Source organism: Lepus europaeus, chromosome 11, assembly GCF_033115175.1.
Source record: "Lepus europaeus isolate LE1 chromosome 11, mLepTim1.pri, whole genome shotgun sequence".
NCBI classification, from domain to species: domain Eukaryota; kingdom Metazoa; phylum Chordata; class Mammalia; order Lagomorpha; family Leporidae; genus Lepus; species Lepus europaeus.
The window spans coordinates 21,465,573-21,483,597 of NC_084837.1; the positions used below are offsets into that span (position 1 = coordinate 21,465,573).

An 18,025-nucleotide genomic window follows, 5' to 3' on the forward strand; every position below is an offset into this window, starting at 1 on the left:
CATTCAGATCAGTGTAGCGACTGATTGTGGGGCTTAGTAGGAGGGCAACCCCAACAACTGATGGCAAATGGAATTTGATAGTTTGTAGGTGCACAAAAATTGAAACCCATGCGTCATTTTTTTGATAATACGCATTTTCCATAGTTTTTGAAGACCCTCTGTATGCAGGGGTCTGAACATTTTTATGTCACCAAATACACTTTTAATTCCCTTTGCTACTAACTTCCTGAAGTATCCTGGCATGGCTCATGGCGTCGGAGTGTAATTCCAAGTACCGCCTCTCGGGAGGCGTGGCGAAGCACGGAATAGACCTGAAGCATGCTGGGCTCCTCTGTAACCAAGTGCAGCGAGGATGGCTGTGCCACGCTCGGCACTTCGCCAGGCAAGCCCACACCAGGGACATCTCTGGCTAAATCAATCTAGAAAGATGGCCGCCATCGAAAACACCGCTCCAGGTGCCGGCTCCCAGCCAGGCGCGGTTTACAAAAGCAGGGGCCTCTCTGAGCTCCCAGGAAGGCCTGGGGAGGGCAGAGGCTGAGGGCTTCCTGGCGGGGTGGGGGCCCCCGTGTGCCGGAGGGGCCTACCTGGTGGCTGGAACATGAGCAGGTTCTGCGGGGAGGTGTGCACGGGCAGCGAGCGGGTCCTCTGCACGGAGCTGTGGGTGCGGCTGGGCATGCTGTTGCTGCCCCCCGGGTTGGCGAACCACAGGTTCTGGTGAGAAGCACAGAAGGGGGACCCCGTGAGTGCGGATGCCCTGTGGTGGGGGAGCAGAGCCGCCAGCCAGGATTCGGGAGGCAAGGATCCCGGGAGAATGCCCTGCTGTAGTGCACTGCGGGTGCAGGCCAGCGCCACCAGCCGGGGTGCCGAGAGGGGGTTCCGTCCCAGCCTCCTCAGCCCCAGGCCTCACTCGATGCCTCAGCTTAATGCAGACCCCTTTTTCTCTCGCCGGCCCCCAGACTCTTCAGGAAATGGAGGAGGTTCTAGAAATGTTTGCAGCAAAGGGCACGCAAAAGTACTCATTTTTTTTCTGAGGTTCTTAAGATTTACTCCAGGGGCCGGCGCTGTGGCAGAGGTTAATCCTCCACCTGCACTCCCAGGATCCCATATGGACAAAGGTTCAAGTCCCGGCTACTTCACTTCCAATCCAGCTCTCTGCTGTGGCCTGGGAAAGCGAAGATGGCCCAAGTCCTTGGGCCCCTGCACCCGCGTGGGAGACCTAGAAGAAGCTCCTGGCTTCAGACTGACACAGCTCCGGCTGTTGTGGCCATCTGGGGAGTGAACCAGTGGATGGAAGACCTGTCTGTCTCCCTCTCACTGTAACTCTACCACTCAAACAAATAAATCTTTTTTTAAAAAAAGTTTACTCCAAAGCCAGAGAGAAAAAGAACTGGTGGTTTGAGTCGGCTCATGTTTCCCAGCGGTGACTGTCTCAAGCTGACCTGGGGGCTGGGGACCATAGGCAGAAAGTCTGGGGCGTGAATCTTGCCTCCCTCTCCTGTAGCGATTTTCCTGTTTTTTTTTTTTTTTTTTTTTTTTTTTAAATTTTTATTTGAAAGGCAGAGAGACGGATCTTCCACCCACGGTTCACTCCCCAAATGCCTGTGGCAACCAGAGCTGGGCCAAGGCCATTGCCAGCAGATCCATCTGGGTCTCCCACGTGGGTGGCAGCAACCCAAGGGCTCAGCCATCACCTGCCGCCTCCCCGAGCGCACATCAGCAGGAAGCTGGATCAGGAGCGGAGCTGCGACTTGCTCGGATGCAGAGTGCGGGGGTCTCACGCAGCCACGGGCGCCCCTGCAGTTCCAGTTTCCAAGGCCCTCTGTCACCGAATCTCAAACCCCCTTGGAGCCCAGCCTGCAGAGCAGGTGGAGAGGCCGGGGACAGGTCACACAGCCGGGACCCCAGACACCTCCAGGCCTGGGAAGGGCTCACCTCTGCCAGCCTCTCTCTGACCCCACGGTTAAAGCGCTCGCGGGGCAGCCCCAGCACAGCCCTGCGGTCCCCTCCGCCGGCTTGGGCACAACCTACCTGCCGGCCCTGCTTCATGATGGTGGGGTTGGCTGCCGCGCTGCGCTGGCTGGAGCTCACGAATCCGCTGGTGCCCAGGAGGCCAAGGCGGGCGGAAGGGACGTTCCGGGAGGGGATCTGGTACTGGCGCGGGTTCCGCCTGCCCACGCCGCCGCCCACAGGGCCGGCCGTCGGGAGGGAATTGGACTGCCCAAAGCCGCGGCTGCAAGAGGGCACAGGGAACCAGAGGCCGCTGGTCACCACGAGGACAACGCTGTGGAGCGAGAGCTCGGAGCTCATTCTGTGGCTGCCCGAGGGCTCCTGGCCTGCGACACACCCGTGTCCCCATCCCACCCCCATCCACAGCCCGCCCTGCAGAGAGGGGGCGCCCCGTGGAGGCGCGTGCTGCTCCTGGGTGCGCGTGGGGAGGCGGCGGCCTCGGGTCGGGTGACCTCAGCGCTGAGGAACTCGCCGTCCGCAACGCGCCCCAGGTTCTGGGAGGCTCCACGACAGCCAGCGGGGTTTCAGGAACCAGCGCATTCTTTCCGGCAAGAGTCAGCTTTAGTTACTGCCTGCGCCTCCGCCCGGGGCGTGGTGTCCCCACGGGCGGCCGCGAGGTGGCGCAGCCGCGCTTCCCCGGCCGCACGCGCAGGGTTTGCACCGAGCCTGCCAGGAGACTCCGGCAGACAGGGCTGACGTAGCTGAACCCGCGCAGGAGGAGGGCGGCCTGCAAAACAGTCGTTTCCCGAGCAAAGCAGGGCCGTGCGTGTGCGCGGGGGCGGGGACGCCGCAGACCGCAGGAGGCGCGTCTCTCCTCCCCAGAATTCCGCACCGTCCGAGGGAGGGGAGAGCAGTCGAGGCTCGCGTTTTTGTTTTTTTCTTTGCTACTTTTGGGCTTTTTTGGTCATGGACAGTTCTAGATTCCAGGGTCAGAAATGTGGTGGTGAGGGGGCCACACCCTGGTTCTGGGACTCTTTATTTTGTCCTTTAAAAGGGGTCATTGCATTGAGATACATGACAAGTGTTTACAAGAAATCCATATGGATCAATGAATCTTTAGCTTTTCCCTTTCTTTTTGCTAAAGCCTAGGATTCTTGGGTTTGAAAGAAGAAGTCGCATCGTGATCAGAGGGCGACATGGTATGGGGCAGGTGGACCCAAGGGGGAAGCGCTGTTTTTAACTCTGGAAACCAGTCTTTAGGGTTCCTCGGTTGGAATGTTGGCCACCTGGGAGATGATTCAGTATTCGGCTAAGACTTTTCCTTATTTAGCGTGGATAGCTTTTTCTCGCCGTTTTGGTTGGGTTTCTTAGAAAGTTATTTCATGTGCAAAATGCCAGCAGTCCATGAGACATGCTAAAGTGAGTTGTGCTTCCAGGAAGGCAAGCTGTGTGCTTCCACACTGTCGCGTGGGTGGAGGGCTCTGCCTTGGGACACTGAGTCAGTGGACAAGCGAGTGGGATGGGAGGGGACGGCTGGTGAGGCTGGCTGTCTCCTGGGGTGGGGGTCCCTGCTGGTGCTGTCCTTGGCTGGTCACTAGGAAGCCAGTGTGGCTGAGGGCTGCTGGCCCTGTGCCTACAGGCATGGGTGGCTTAGGGGTGCCTGCCTTCTGGGCAGAGACCACAGCCCCCCCAGTAAGCCTCCATTCCTCATTCGCTCGGCCTGCTCCCCTGCACCTCTCCTTTTCTGCTTTCTCAGTCCGACAGGGCTCAAGACATGGAAATGCATGAAAAGTCTTTGGTAACAATAGCATTAATAAGGACCAATTAACCTGAGTTTTATGATCATTCAACAAGAGGCTGGGTTACAGTTATCACTGAATTATTGGAGATAGAAGATTTCAAAGCAAACCCATAGCATCAAGAGATCCCAGAGGACATACCCATGAGAACAAAATGTTCTCTGGTGCTTCAGCAATACTCAGTTAAACATCTACAACTGACGACTGAATTCATTCTCATTGAAATCAGTTAAAAAAAAAAAAAAGTTGTGGCCAACGTTGTGGTGTAGCAGGTTAAGCCACCGCTAGCAATGCTGGCATCCATACTGGTGCTGGTCCGAGTCCCGGATGCTCCACTTCCCATCCAGCTCCCTTCTAATGTGCTTGGGAAAGCAGTGAATGATGGCCCAAGTCCTTGGGCCTCTGTGCCCATGTGGGAGACCTGGAGGAAGCTCCTGGCTTTGGCCTGGCCTAGCCCTGACTATTGTGGCTATTTGCAGAGTGAACCAGCAAATGGAGGAACTCTTGCTCTCTCTCTCTCTCACTCTCTCTCATTCTGCCTTTCAAATAAATAAATCTTTTTTTAAAGTCCATTCAGGACTCCAACCTGGGAAACCTTGGGTCAGCCCAACCCAAGCTTTCCTCAGAACTGGAGAAAGGGGTCTGTGCCTGCCCCCTGCTCTGGGCCGTGCAGGGCTCTCCGAAGTGCAGCAAGGACACAGCAGGCTGACAGGCCCTGCACCACAGGAGCCTTCAAGGTGCACAGGTGGGGGCCCCACCCACCAAGGCTGGCATTCCCAGAGAGCTTGGGGCCAGGGAGCTGGCAAGAAAGTACTGCTGTGCCTGACCCTGCTGTCTTTAAAAAATATTTTGGCAGAGAGACACAGAGATCCTCCATCCACTGGTTCACTCCCTAGAATGCTTGCAACAGCCAGGGCTGGGTCAGGGGCTTAAGCCAGAAGCTTGGAGCTCAGTACAGTTCTCCCATGTTGGTAGCAGGTATCCAAGTAGCTGTGCCTTCCACCCACTGCCGCCCGGAGTTCACATCAGCAGTAAAGGTGGGATGGGAGTGGAGCCAGGACTTGAACCCAGGCACTCTGATCTTGGAGTGGGTATCCCAAGCAGCAGCTTAACCTCTGTGCCACATGTCTGTCCCTGGACCGTCTCTTGCCAACATCAGCCTGAGGCTGTGAGAGGTGCCTGGCTCTCTGGAGCTGACCTGCTCAGTCGAAGTCCTGGTGTCACTGCGGACCAACTCATCTCTAAACTCAGGCTATGCAAGGGAACTTCAAAAGTTCATGGAAATGGCATTGAACGATTCATTTATTTTGGTTCAAAAAAGTTTTGAAATCCATACATAGTTTTTCACAATACATAGTTTTGCTGGGCTTTTCAAAGACCCCTTATATGCACAGATTTCCGAATTTTTCACACCAAAATAAAACTGATCTTCTCATTCCATTTTTCCATGAACTTTTTCAACTACTCCCCTAATAGCAGCCCTCCCTGGTAAGGATACTGCAAGGATTAAATGTATAAATGGTCTGAAAGGGCTTGGCTGCCACTGGGCATGCAGGAAGTGCTAAATAAATGTTTGTTTAATAAATAACAGTGCTGTATATGCTGGGAAGGGACTAACACGTCAGTTTTAAAATTAATCTTTCATGACTACTCTTCACAAACTCCAACAGGCCTTATCTTCCTTAAATAATACAAAACAGTGATGTTTTAAGGCATACTTATGCAAATAAATGCCAAAAATTTTTCACAACACAGACAGAGCTTCTATATATGCGCTGGGAAATGAAATGAATTCAGAGCCTTTTAGGTGCAAGTGAAGACATGATTATCTGCCCATGTTTTAAAATGTAAAATAGAATGTTGCCTTCTTTCCCCTGGGATGTTTGCATTATCATTCTCTTATTTCCAAACAACTCCCTATCATCATTCAAGGCTTAACTCAACCCTTGCCCCAGCCGTAATTTTTCCCCCAAAGTTCCCCCACAATTCATCTTTCCCATGCAATGCAATCAGATTCCTCCATTAAAATCCACATCAAGGGAAGAGTTTCAGAGTCCAGGCTGATTTTTAGCTGTGTCCAGCCGGCTACAGCACTAAGATCGATCAAGAGCAGTGTTGTTCCACTAGTCCATGCAGCGCAGACCAAAATAGACCAGCATTGGGTGCTTCACCCTGCCACCCACTATAATTAGCTTGTCTGCAGCTTGGGAGGAGACACGTATACTACTCCTGGAGGCGCCCAGAGAGCAGCCAGCACTGTCCTTTCGAGCCCCTCTTGCGGGTAAACCGCCAGCGTTTGCCTGGCATTTATTCGGTTCCCCTCACTCTGCCCTTGGTTGCCCATCCAGACCAATAGCATCATTTGACAACGTAAACTGAGTACCAAAACTCCTCTGGGAACACTCACTCTCTTACAGCCTTTTTCCAGCCCCACCTGTTTAGGGAATGGGTTTGTGAACAATGCCTGATGCCTTGCCCCTGGCCTGATTCCAGCCCCAAGAACCCGAGCAGGCAACGGGGTACCCAGGGATCCACTGTGCAATACCAAGAAACCCCAACGTACTTTCTTTGCTGTCGATATCCTGATATGTCTAGAAGGGTTTTCCGAGGGAAAGACCGAAAGAGCTTCTGCACCTGCTGTTTCCATGACAACAATCTTTTTTTCTGTGTCTCCGTGAATGCCTGCAAAAACAAACAGGACTTTTAAATGGGTGGTGCAGCCTGGCATGAGGAGGAAGAACGTGCAATTAATAGGGGGAATACGTCAAAGTCTTGGAAATTGCCTTCCGTCACCTGTTTCCAACCTGGTCCAAACAGCAGTCTGTCTAATTCAGAAGCCACGTGGACTGAAAATTCAAGTTATTGGACACGGGAGGTGCCTGGTAAGGTACGTGCAGTAAGCTGCGACAAGCCTCGTTTCTGGGTGCATGTCTGGCAGATCCAGACCCACCCCCCACCTCCTCCAGGACTCTGGACTCAAAAATGGGTTGTGAAACAGATAGTTGAACACTCTAGCGTTTGCTGGTATTCCTGAATTTTCATAATCAATTGAAATTCGAAACCACTCCAAAAATCAATACGTTTGATGGCATGTGGTCACCCGGGAGAGGTGAGTGTGGCTTTGGAGAATGGAGTCCATTCTCTGGGCCTCAGAGCTTAGCTGAGAAAGCTCTAGGAAAGAGGCCCTGTGCGCCTCTCCCCCTGCCCCCCAAACCTCCGTGCACCAGTCTGGACTTCAACCTAAAGTTTAGGAAAATGAAGAGACCCGATGTATTTTCTTTCAAGTGTAGCTTAATAAAGTTGGAGCATGGGACATTTTGCCTGAGCGAGCAGGCCAGGGAAGACCCAGACAGGGCTATGGGTCCCCAGTGTGGGCACTTCTCAAGTTCATGCTATGTGAGAATCACCCCAAGGGAGCAGTCCAATGCAGCTCCCCAGACCCCTCCCTCTGGCCCGGAGCCTGACAGAGAACTAGAGGGGAGTCCGGGGCGCCTGTGTCTGACCCAGGGCTCCCACCTGGCAATTCTGGCACAGGCTGAGCACAGACGTGGCATTCTAGATGGCGAGGACCCCAGGAAATGCACGAACCCCTGCAGAGTGCCCAGAACACACTGTGGGGAATCCATTGGTTTGGCTGATCAGCGGTAAAAAGGACAAGAAAATATTCCAAAGACTTGTGTCAACCAGGCCTGGAATCTGCTAAGGAGTAATAACATATTTCTTAGAGGAACACACTAAATGGCTAGTTTCCTTAAGTGGAGGGGGGGGGGTGACAGCTTAATTTCCTCTTCATGATGCTTCATCTTAAAGGACCCACACACAGGAGAGCGCTCTGTTGTCAAAAGCCAAGACAACGCGCATGACGGATTCCCACGCTGACCACTGGGAGACCCCTTGCTCCTGGGTGACTCGGCTTCCAGCTGCCCCCAAGGTGGGTAAGCAGGCTGAGCGGCCAGCAGAGACGAGGCCAGAGTGCCTGCAACACAAGGCGGGAGGGTCCCGTGGCTGCAAAGTGAGGATGTGCTTCTCCCGTTGTCCCTCTCAACGTGGGTGATGGCTACCAGTGTCCACCCACACGGGCCAAGGCGAGAGCGTCTTCCAGACCAGTAGAGGGAGGGAAGGGAACTCCGCTTTTGATTGGCTTACGCAGCCGAATGTGGAGTGAGGACACACGATGTGACCGTGACGGATGGGAGAAGAGAGTCCAGCCCAGTGGGTTGGAGGAAGGTTCTGGAGGAAGACAGGCAGGGCTCAGCTCCCTGCAAACCCTTAAATAACTTTTTCCACCCAAGACTCGGCCCCTTCTGGAGACAGGTAACTTCTCTCTCAAAGGGATGTTGTGAGGACAACACCTGAAAGGCACGCAGACTACGTAGAACGTGCTGCCTTGTAGCAAGCGGCTGACCCCTGCAAGAGTTCCTGGTTGCACAGAGCAGCAAACTGTGAGGTCAGCTCCCTCACTCGGCATCTGCGGCAGCAGCTCCTGCCATCCGGGGTCGTGGAGAGGAGCCAGTCCCTCGGCAGAGCTGAGCCAGAGCTGCGAGCGAGCTAGCCGGAGCTAGGTCGTGGCTGGCTCCAGGGATCTGGAAACTGGTTCCTGTGCCTGCAGAGCAAACCCTCTGTGGCAGAGGATCCACTAAGGGCTCGGCGCCTGGTGTCTCACTGCAGCACCACGGCGGGCTTGGGGGATTGGCGAGAAAGGGAACATTCTAGCCAATAGATGGCCCCGTCCGAGCCCTCTGTCCCCGACTGGCCCACACCCATGCCCTCCCCGAGGCCCTGCTGCAGCTGAGACAGCAAAGGTTCAGCAAGGGGCCGGAGCCTGGCTCCCAGCTCCAGCCCGAGACAACGAGGAGCCGGGCAGCCTGCGACTCGGGAGGTGCAGCAGAGCCCAGAGCTCCCCTGCCCTGCCTCTCACCGCCTGGGCAGGAAGGGCAGCGGCTCAGCTTAGTCAACACCTTGCCGGCTCAAGCCAGCTGCAGAACAGCACGCGCAGGCGCTCAAAGGGAGGCCTGTCCGGCCCGGGCCAGGCTAACCTCAGCCAGGACGGAGCCGCTGCCTCACGCCGGCCTCCCAGGGCGGGCGTGTTCTGCCCACACACAGCAACCCCAGGCTGTGGAAAATTATTCAGACGCCTTTCCTCTTTCTCCAACTACAATAATAAGAGGAGGCCTTGAGCAACATTTTCCCTTGCATCCTGACGGGGAATCAGCCTAGCAGACGCGTCACGAGCTCTTTCCTGCCCATAACCACCCTGGCCAGAGCCCCCTCCATGGATGCCAGCAGGAGACGAGACCACGTGGTGCCATCTTGGCCCTGGACTGCTAAGGAGCTAAGGAACAGACCTGAGTCTCAGGGTGCCTGGGGTGGGGAGGGGTGGGGAAGGGGAGGCACAGGTCGAGTGTAGGGGTTGGTGTAGGCTAGAAACTTGTCCCACAGAGACAGCTGGAGAGACTAAACGATTTAGTCTGAGGCCCAGCAGAGCCAAGGCCAGGTGGAAAGTCCCTTGTTCTCCCATCTCAAAGCCCCCGTGCCGAGAGCAGGACAGGGAGGAAGCAGAGTTCTGGGTCACTTTTTTGGGAGGTTGTCCCCTGACCTGCCCATCTCAGGACCCGCTATAAGTGTCCTCCATGCAACCGAACATGAAGCCCACACCCTGGGTCCTGGGCTGCCCTCACTGACCAAGTCTTTCCTTCCCTAGCCCTCAGCTGGCCTCCCGGGTGCTGGCCTGCAGCAAAGGCCCTGCCTCTGGCTCTGGCTTAGGGCCCCATGGCTCCTGCTCGGAGCCCTCGCCATCACGGACGAGTGGCCTGTGTTTTCTGTCTCGGCCACTGTCCTTACCCCGGGAGCTGTGGAGCAGGGCCCATGGCGTGAATGAGCCGTAACCCACTTCCACGCCTTCATCCGGCCGCTCCTTGCTGTTCAGGCACGTGCAGAGTCAGGCTTGGAAATAAAAAAGCAGCAGGCCTCGTGCCTTCCAGAAACCACATACACACCAGCCCTCAAGACAGTGCCTGCTTGCTCTGGGAGCGCCGACGTGGAACGTGGGTTCCCTGAAAAGCCAGTGCTATGCAGATCTGGAAACTGCAGAGATGGGCCGTCTGCCTGAGCACCCAGCCTCGGCAGCCAGCTACAACAGAGAGCCTGGGCACACTGAGAAGCAACTAAACACGGAGGATTGGGGGTGGCAGGGATGGGGTCCCACAGGGAGACTGGAGCCTGTGTGTGAGGAGTGGGCAGCGGCATACCCTGGGGAGGTGGAGGCCCCCAAACCACAGGAGACCTTCAGCTGCATGGCGGCCGAGGCAGTGGCTGCACTGCTGCTCAGGGCGTCTCCTCCCCTGGGGTCCCCGCTCACATTAAAACCCTGCAGAAGGACTTCCTGACTCTGAGAGTCTCTGAGCTCCTTGTGGGGGTGCTGTGTGCTCAGGGAGCCACTGGAATCCTGGGCCTGAGGCGCAAGCCTTTCTCCCTACAGGTCTCTCAGGGACAGCCACCAGGGCAGATGCCACCCAGCTGGGCCCAGGGGATGGCCTGGCCCTGTGCATAAAGGCTGTGCCTGCGGGTTGTGCACCAGCCAACCTCAGAGCAAGCGCCAAGCAACACAGCAGTACAGCCGTCCGTCCACCCTAACGCACTGTCCCTCCTGCTCGTTCACCCTCCAGTGTCCCTGCACTAGAAGGCAAAAGGTTCCAACACTCCCTCACCCACCTTCTCCACGCCCTGGTCCCAGGCTGGGCCACTCAGGGGCTCCTGGAGTCAGGAGCTCACCCTCACCTGCTCTGTCCCAGCCTGGGTGACCTTGGGATGCTGTGTGAGGTGGGAGGCTGCTGTAGCTGTTCAACTCAACAGCCGTCCACTCCCCAACAAGTTGGCCACCACAAGGATCGCATCCCAGAAACTTCGAGAAGCATTTCTAAGCCACGAGGAAGACCGCGTCGTGAGAGCCGTCCGCACTCACCTCGTGAATCAGACACTTGTCTATGAGTTGTAAGTAGGAACTTATGTTTTCCTCATCAGGTCTGCAGACCAGGAGCTGGGTGCACACTGCGAATCAGAGACAGAGAATCAGAACAACGCACACCCCCGCCACCCCGCGAGATCTGCCTCTGATTGATTTCCTTTCGGGACCAACGTTTCGAGAGGTGTGTGTGCCCGTGGCTTGCCGTCAGGTTCACGAACAAGGCCAAGAGGCTCCTCATTCCCCTGAAGTCACAGGCCCCGTGAAGCCCCTTGGGTCGAGTCCAGGCATGCCGTTCTATATTAAGCCTGCTGCAGCTGAGTGGCGATGGCAAGGAAACAGCCATGAGCCCTGCTTCCCCCAGCCCCGGCCCTGGAAGAGGCACCGTGAGAGGGGCCTCCGAGCCTCCCAGGGCAGGGCTGTGTGTGTGTGTGTGTGGGCGTGCACAGGAGTGGGAAGCCTGTTCTCAAAGTGAGGCTCCCAGCTACATGCACACAGCTTCCGACACACCCAGCCAGCGTATAGGAAGACGGAGAGGGTCAGTCTGGGGGCAGAGCGGAGACGCTGGGCTCCTCCCAGCCACAGGAGGGCAGCCGTTCTGCTCGCGTCAGAGGCTGTTGGCTACACTTTGGTGGTGGTCTTTACAAGGCCGTAAGGGTGTAGGGGGAGAGACGACGGGACACAGACGTGAACCAGAGAGAGGACGCTGGCCCCTCCAACTGGACACCTGGCGTCACCCTTGATTTCTTCCTTCCTCTCCCTGGCCCGCCTGACCAGTGCCTCACAGGATCCCGTTGATTCTGTGCCTTGGCATATAGATTTTCAGTACTGCAGTGTTTGCAATCACACACAGTTGTCCATTTACGGGGACCCTGGTAACCAATTATGGTTCATGCATTCAGTGGTGGTAGAAATATTCAAAGAATATAGTGTTAAAAAAATTTAAAAAACAAGCTGCAGACAAGAATAAAAAACACTGCAGACCACCAGTGTGTGTAAAAATGGACGTTTGTGCACTCGTAAGCGATGAAGTCCTGCAGGGGATGGCTCCAAGCATCACAGGGCCACCTCCGGAAGAAAGAGTGCAAGGATCGTGGTGGGAGGGGGGGAGGCTGTCATTCCCTGGGCACCGTTTTGTTTAACGTGGAGTGGGAACTGGTTTGTAATTTGTTGTAAAGCAGCTACGGTTTAAACAGAAGCAGTAGCAGAGGGTTGGCAAGGGGCCAGGCCCCTCTGTCACACTGCTGCTTCGAGAAGGGATTGGCAGAGCTGTGTCAGGCCTGGTCCCGCACAGCCCAGGGGTGGGTGGGTGGGGTGGCAAGCAGGGGACAGCAAGGAGCCCCCTGGCCATCAAGCTGGAGGGGAAGCTAGGAGTTATCTCCTGGTACAACCAGATTTTCATGAATTGAAGTCTTTTTTAGGAGACCTATGGGGGTGGGGGTTGTGCGCCTATTGCAACTCTAAAGGTCAGATGTCCATTTCTTTTGGTGAAAAACTTGGCTCTTCACAATGGTCTGAAATAGCGACAACAGAGGAGAAAAACTGGCTTCCCCTGCTGTAAGAAAAAGGGGCAGCATTTGCCGCATTTTTTTTTTTCCAAGTCAAGACACATCCATCAGGCACAAGTTATTTTAACACTGGACATTTCCAAGGATGTGGACGTAAGGGTCAGGGCCACGGGGAAGGACCCCGCTGTGGATTCCCGCCTGCCCCACAGACAGCCGCCCAGTGCGGCCACGGTGTGCTTGGCTAGCCCAGGGTCGAGGCTAACTTTAGGTACTGGTGTCACCCTTCAGCCTGTGCCCACTACTTGGCCGGCACCTAGCACAAGCTGGGCGCTGTGCTTCAGGCAGGGCGTCCTGCGCCTATTACAAATAGAGTGCTGCCGCCAAATGGAGAGGGTGAAGCAGACAATGGCAATCTAGCGTAAACCGGGTGCAGACAAAGAGAAGACAGGGGCTGGGGGCCTGGGAGAGGGGCACCCTACCCCACCCAGGGGATCAGGCTGTGTTACTCCCTTCCTTAGACCTGGAGGATGAGGAGGCATGGTGTGAGTGAAGAGAATGGGGCGAGAGAACTGTCTTCTAGGCAAGGCAGTCCCGTGTGGATGTGTAGGTTGTGCACTACACACAGTCCCAGGTGAGGGCCCGCAGTGCTGCATTTGCCCAGAGGGTGGGAATTAAGAAATGGTACCTTAAGGTTTCACATGGAACAGTGGGGACCCTTGCTCCATCGTGAGCTTATAAGCACGCACAGATGGTAGAAATCCCAGCCATCTACTGTGTAAGCCGAGGTGGGCTACTCAGCCCGTGTGCCCCAGCCTCCTCTTCTGTAGAATGGAGGCATCTGGGCGACTGGCACGGAGACCCGCGCCCGGCACACGGTAACCCGAGTAATCCCATGCTAGGGGTCCTAAGTGTTTCTGGTGGTGCAGCCACCCTAGAGAGTGTGAACCTCACAGCTCTGTGCAGAGAATCCTCACCGTGGGGCACCTGGCAGAAGACTTTAAGCAATGAGGGTCCGAGGCCTCTGCCATGGGCCCGGCCCCTCCCACACAGGGGGCTCTTGGGCTCTAGGCCAAAGGCCCCAACCCCGCATTTGGCTGCCCACCCGCTTCTGCCACTCTGGATTTGGGGAGGGGCAGCACGGAGCCAATGGCTTGTCTGTGAAGTCACGGTTGTCAGCCTCCCCCAAGGACTACTGGGAGGGCCCCATCTCCTATAAGGCTGAGGGGGTCAGAGAGACGGGGCTGGGGGTGTGGAGCCCATGGCCTGGACGTCAGTCCAGGTGCCTCCACCCTGAGCTGCTCGTCCTTCTGGGGCTAAGGAGGACAATACCTTTTCCCATGACGCGTGTGAACTGCCCAGGGAGGTCCCCCTCCGGCAGGGGGGCGACGGCCAGCTCCCCGTCACAGCTGCTCAGCTGGTGCGGCTGCAGCCCGCCACTGGCCCCGGCTGAGGTGCTGGCCGAGGCGCTGCCAGCCGTGGCGCTGTCCTTGCAGTCGGCGCTCTGACTCTCGGGGCCCATGAGCGAGGGCTGCTGCGCAGCCGGGGGCTCCCGGCGGCGAGCTTCCGGGGTGGCACTCGGGGAGCTGTAGGCCTTGATAGGAGTCAGGATCATCTGGTGCAGCTCCTGGAGGGGGACGCGCAGGCTGCCCCCCTCGATGATGTCCTGCATGGCCAGAGGGAGAGGCGTCGGCATCAGGCTCAGGAACAGGGTGTCCCCCTGCCACGCCTGCCCCTCCCCGACCCCAGCTGCTCCCACCCACCCAGGAGTCGCGGCTGCCTGTACGTCAGAACGCTCTCAGGGAGAGTGGCCACTGCCACTGGTCCCACTGCCATCAGCCCGGGAGAAGGTCTGGCGGACACAGGTGTGTGCAGGGAAGAAGACACCCGGCCCCAGGCCACGAGTGGCACGTTCTTCCCTGGCTTCCTCCAAGACGCGTTCCTCGACTTCACCCCACACTCTTTAGAGGATGGGTCACGGGCTGGCCTTGCAGCCTGAGTGCGACTCCTTTCACGTGAAGGAAGCCATCCACGTCCCGTCACTCAGCCCATGCCACCAGCAGCCCAGGGCGGCGACTCAAAGTGCAGACTCTGGGTCAGATTCTGGCACTGTTGCGTGACCGTGGGTCAAGCTCTTGGCAGCTTAGTGTGTGCCTTAGCTTCTGCTGCAGCAGGTGGCTATGGAGACGCCAGTCCTGTACAGCTGCAGGTCAGTGTCACAATGCTCTGTGCATCTTTGATACCCGAGTCAATGGGTGCCTAGTGCTTTAGGTTTTCGGGGCTGTGTGCTAGGCCAGGGGGTCTGCATCCCACTGTGAGATGAAGAGACCATGCCAGGGGCTGGGAGCCGGCCAGGGCTGCTGTGCAGGGCAGCTGTTGGCAGGGGTGGCACGGGAGCGAGGACCCAGAGGAGCATGGGCGCAAGGCTTCAGGGACAGAGTGGCCCAGGTCGAGGGTACGCTTGGAGGTGGGAGCATGGGGAACTTCGAGGAGGCCTGCAGCGGAGCGGGGTGGGTGCAGGCAGAAGGGTGGGGCTGAGGGTTCACCATGGAGGTTGTGGGCTGGGTGGGGGCGAGATGGGAAACCAGGGAAGGTTCTGAGTGGGGAGGGATGTGTTTTGGGAGGATCATTCCGGAGGGAAGTGTGTAATGAACAGCATGCTCAAATACGCATGTGTGTGTAATATATCCATGTCTTCGCTGCATAAGACTGGAACATTGTGCACGTACGGTTTGATATACTGCACGTTAGTTATTAGGAAAAGGGAAACTGATACAGTGCTGTCCGTTCCAGAGGGTCACAGGGCCTGGCTGCTTGTAGTTGGGGGCCAGGGGCCTTTCCCTGGCTTGGGGGAGGGGTGGGTGCTGCCCCACTGCTTGTGCAGATGAAACTCTTGCTATGACAAAGAGGAAGGACACGGACCCTCCAGGCCCTGCAGGCTAGTGAAGTATTTAACCTTCTGGGAGCCCAGTATGGCAAGGACATCACTGAGGAAACTGGACACCAGTGCCCTTCCCGGGACCCCCTCTGACCAGCAAAAATGGCTCGATGACGTCAGGGAACGCAAGCACACGGAACACGATCATTCCTGCCCCACACGTTTCCAGTCGGCCTGTCCGGGGGGACAGACACTCCACAGGGCAGCCTTGGAGGAGGGCACCAGCAGCCCCGCCCTGGCACTGCTGCATCTGGGGGTGGGGTGAGGGGGGGGTGGAAGCAAAGCCTGGATGGAGCCTTAGCCCAGCTGGCACGAGGGCTTTCTGCAGGAAGTGAAATTAGCCACCGGGATCGTTGCAACCCTGGCCAGCGCCACTGGGCAACCTGTTTCAGGGAAGAGAGAGTCCCTTTCTGTCAAAGAGATGGGCGTCCAGGGACCCACGCTGCTTCTACAGCGGCAGCAGTGCCTCAGTGGGAGCAGCCACACCGGTGCTGGCGGCCCAGGGTATGAGCTGGGCTGGGCCCTCCTCCAGCCTGGTTTTCCTGTACCTTTTTCCAGTGTCTGGCCATCAGCATGCAACTGGCTCGCCTTGACTTTGGACCTGGGGATCTGACCAGGACAGGGCACTTGGAGGCAACCTAGCAGGCCCCATGCCAGGAGAGCAGTCACAGCCTCTCCTGACACAACTGGGTGTCAACCCGAGAACCCTGGCCCCTACCTTGAGTTCCTGCCAACTGTCTACCTGGCACCAGTGTTGCTAGGATACTGACCTCCTGGTCCAGCCTATGACTGGGGGAGGGGATGGAAAAGGGAGAAAAGGCATGGGGCTCCTCCATGAAGGAGCCTGGGCAAGCAGCGTTGGGGGGTCGCTGTCCCCAGGCATGGCTGTGATACTGTCACCTGCCACTGAACCTTTGCCTACTTCTGTAGCTCAGGCGAGGGAAGGAGAATTTGGATCTGCTAAGAGCTGAACTCTTGCAAACAGGAAACACACATGCCCCGAGTTCAAATCTTACCTATCCTTCTGTTGGGGGCAACCACACTAAGCACCGTGAGGAGTGTTGGCCGCTTTCTGTACTCTGCTACCTCCCAGGACTCAAGACAACACCTGGCTTACTGCCCATCTGCCAATCCCCTGCCTGTGTCCACACTGGGAGTAGCACTGTGGTCCTCTCCCAACTCACTAAAGTGGATTCCTGAACTCGGAACCCGGTATCCACATGGAGAATGAGGCAGGCAAACAACCCGGACAGAATTCAAGGTAGTGTCCTCGACCGGCTATGGAGCTGATTCCTCCATGGTGACAGACAGGGAATGCACCCGAGTCTCCACTGATCCCGCACAGCCTGAGTCTAACACAGCCCCACACACGCTGGGAGCGCTCTCACACCACCGGCGATGCCAAGCTCCCAATCGCTTTGAAAGCCATCCGTTGGGGGCACAGCAGCACTCACTCGTCAGACCAACAGGAAGCTAAGTCCTTTCCAAAACACAGCCCTGGCCAGTCTTTGGGTCTCTGGGGATGCCGGGTCTGCCCTTCCTGGGCCTGCAGACACCTGGAACAGGGCTTCAGGCAGCTACAGGAGGCGACCCGGGCCCCACCCTTCCTATAGCATCCACTTAAACCCATTCCCTTTTTCTTCCTTGCATTCGTCAGTCAGCGGCGAGGCTCTGCCACTGGTCAGGCCGCGCTGATTTGGGGACGTGGAAACAAGGAAGCTGAAACCTTGTGCTAAAGAGGATCTGTGTGTTCTGACACACACCCCAAGCTCCCCATGGGCCGGGCCCAGATTACTCACGCTTAACCTCCAGTGGACAGGGCAAGTCGAGCCCAAGCTAGCTGCTTGGTCAGTGTCCAGTAGCTGAATGGAAGAGCTCACCTGTAGCCACACCTGATTATGAACTAGCTCGGGTGGGGTCCGAGCGATCTCCTTAGAGATCTCTGGGTTCTGTGTGACGTAAGAATGCTACAGGCTGGCTAGGGTGTGACGACAGCACTTCCACCTGCACCATGGGGCCAGGGTGTCTCAGGTGCCGGAGACGTGGCTGCTCTGGGTCTGCCTTGGTGGCGCCCAGTGATCATGGGTCACAAACAGCCCCTCCCTTGAAGGGCAGGAGAGGTAGAGGTCCCAGAGGCTGAGAGCCTCACCCCCACTCCATCAGCTCCCGTAGGGACAGCATGCGGGGGTTCTGACCACAGACAGGTAAATGCAGCACAGCTTCCCTCTTGGCCATTAGCTGCCATCACACCATATATTAGGTTTGGCACCTTTTTTAACCTGCCCGTTCCCATGAACCTGGGATAAAGCACTTTTTTGTGAGTCTGTATTATTCTCAGTGTGAAATCAGACACAGACCACGTCACTGATGCACGGAAGACTAGACAGGAAGGCAGAGCAGGGCCACTGCGCTCCCTCGCTGGCCCGGTGCTCCTCATGCAATTTTAGCTCAGGGCTCCAGGGAGTCAAACAGCAGCTCCAACCCCTTGCCTCCCAGGGGTGTGCCTTTCCGCAGTGACAGGATGTGAGTGAGCTGGGGAGAGATGCCCTGGGAATATGGGGCGGGGAGCTACTCGGTCACCATAATGCTTAGCAATCTAATCCTCAGATGCACTGGGGTGCAGAAATACTTCCTACCGGATAAGGAGAACACTGGCATTTTGAATGTTCCCCTAAAGAGAATTTTTTTTAATTTTTTTATATTAAAAATGGCAATAACCACTCTGTTACACAAGCTGTTTGGTAAGGGAGTTGGCATAGAACTAAGACTAACAACAGTAACCTCAAGTTCAAGTTGGATCTTTCACTTGCAATTTGTGATTCACTTTAGTTAGGAACAGGCCTTTAACCATGACTGTGCATGACTGTGCATGTGT

The 18,025-nt window shown here is 56.5% G+C and overlaps 1 protein-coding gene across 3 annotated transcripts in view; it reads right to left on the bottom strand.

Moving 5' to 3' along the window:
• SAMD4A (sterile alpha motif domain containing 4A) overlaps positions 1-18,025 on the bottom strand; it is a 227,777-nt gene that overhangs the window by 14,676 nt on the left and 195,076 nt on the right. For all 3 annotated transcript variants that reach the window (XM_062205095.1, XM_062205097.1, XM_062205096.1), the window contains 5 exons: positions 13,545-13,878; positions 10,708-10,793; positions 6,310-6,428; positions 2,029-2,230; positions 585-711 (listed from right to left, as the gene is read on the bottom strand). In XM_062205095.1, coding sequence (XP_062061079.1) covers positions 585-711; positions 2,029-2,230; positions 6,310-6,428; positions 10,708-10,793; positions 13,545-13,878 — 868 coding nt within the window. The remainder of the gene's footprint in view (positions 1-584; positions 712-2,028; positions 2,231-6,309; positions 6,429-10,707; positions 10,794-13,544; positions 13,879-18,025) is intronic.